This window comes from Apis dorsata, unplaced genomic scaffold (genome assembly GCF_000469605.1).
Source record: "Apis dorsata unplaced genomic scaffold, Apis dorsata 1.3 scaffold_416, whole genome shotgun sequence".
Taxonomy (NCBI): Eukaryota; Metazoa; Arthropoda; class Insecta; order Hymenoptera; family Apidae; genus Apis; species Apis dorsata.
Genome location: NW_006263671.1, coordinates 432,563 through 433,603, shown reverse-complemented (window position 1 = coordinate 433,603; position 1,041 = coordinate 432,563). Strand labels below are relative to the sequence as shown.

Genomic DNA, 1,041 nt, shown 5'->3' with positions numbered 1-1,041 from the left:
GGAAGTCCGCCGGCCGAGGGAGGATCGACTGCCGTTCTTGTGTCATCTCAACTTCACTGCCGCCGGCTCCGATCTGGGGGACCTAGTTCAGGTGGGAAGGAAAGAGAAGGACGCGTGAACGCGAGCGTTCAATCCGTAGAAAAATAAAGCGCTGACTCGGCATTGCGCTAGTGGAGGGGGACTGTCACGAGGCAGACAGTAGTTGCGGACAATAATTTTTTCTCCACTCGTAGGGACGCGCGCGAGTGGTGTTTAACGAAAAAAAAAAAATTGTCTCTCGAAAATTATTTTTGTAAGTTTTTTTATTTTACTTTTGTTCAATCATCCTCGTTTCTTTATATCTTTCTTCTCTTTTCTTTTTCTCTATTTCTTCTTTACTTTCTTGCTTTCTTTGTTTTGTCTGGGTCACTGCAAGGCTTCTCCTCTTTTAATCCATTTCAGATGTTGATGTTTAATTCAATAATTTAATTCAACTGTTTAACCGTCTTTTTTTTTTTCAAATATGCTTTGATCAAAGAATGGGAGAAACAATTGAACGCTTGTGAACTTATGTTAATAGTACAGGCTTATATTTTTCTATATATATAAATTAATTTAATTAATTCAATTAATCGCAATGGAAATTATCAAACTAAAATCCCTGTAATTGAAATTACAGTTAACATTCGACACGTTCACCGTGGGTCGATTTTTATCCTTCACGTCCGAAGGATGCCCGGATGGTTACATGAGCATACGGGAGAGAGGTCGTCCAGCGACTGGAGGTCAATGGTGCGGAAGCGCATGGGGTTACACCGTGTATTACAGCGAAACACCTTCCATCAACTTAACTTTGTATTTGCTCCGTCTAGCCGAGCAGGTACGAAAGCAGTTCCCTCCCTTCAATAATTAATATAGCTCAGTTTACAAGAAAGAACCCAGTAAACTTCTTAAGAAGTTCGTTTTCTGTAATAAAATCCAAACTTTACATCAAGAATTTTTAAAATACGATGATGCTTATATTTTCTCTTTATTATTATTATTATTATTATTTTGTTATAT

General features: G+C 38.1%; 1 protein-coding gene across 2 annotated transcripts in view; it reads left to right on the top strand.

Annotated features, from left to right (window-relative positions):
• The window catches only part of LOC102671953, a 35,064-nt gene that overhangs the window by 29,290 nt on the left and 4,733 nt on the right, over positions 1 to 1,041 (top strand). For both annotated transcript variants that reach the window (XM_031512361.1, XM_031512362.1), the window contains exons 7-8: positions 1 to 91; positions 659 to 859. The exon at positions 1 to 91 is cut by the window's left edge and continues 3 nt beyond it. In XM_031512361.1, the coding sequence (XP_031368221.1) occupies positions 1 to 91; positions 659 to 859 (292 nt within the window). The remainder of the gene's footprint in view (positions 92 to 658; positions 860 to 1,041) is intronic.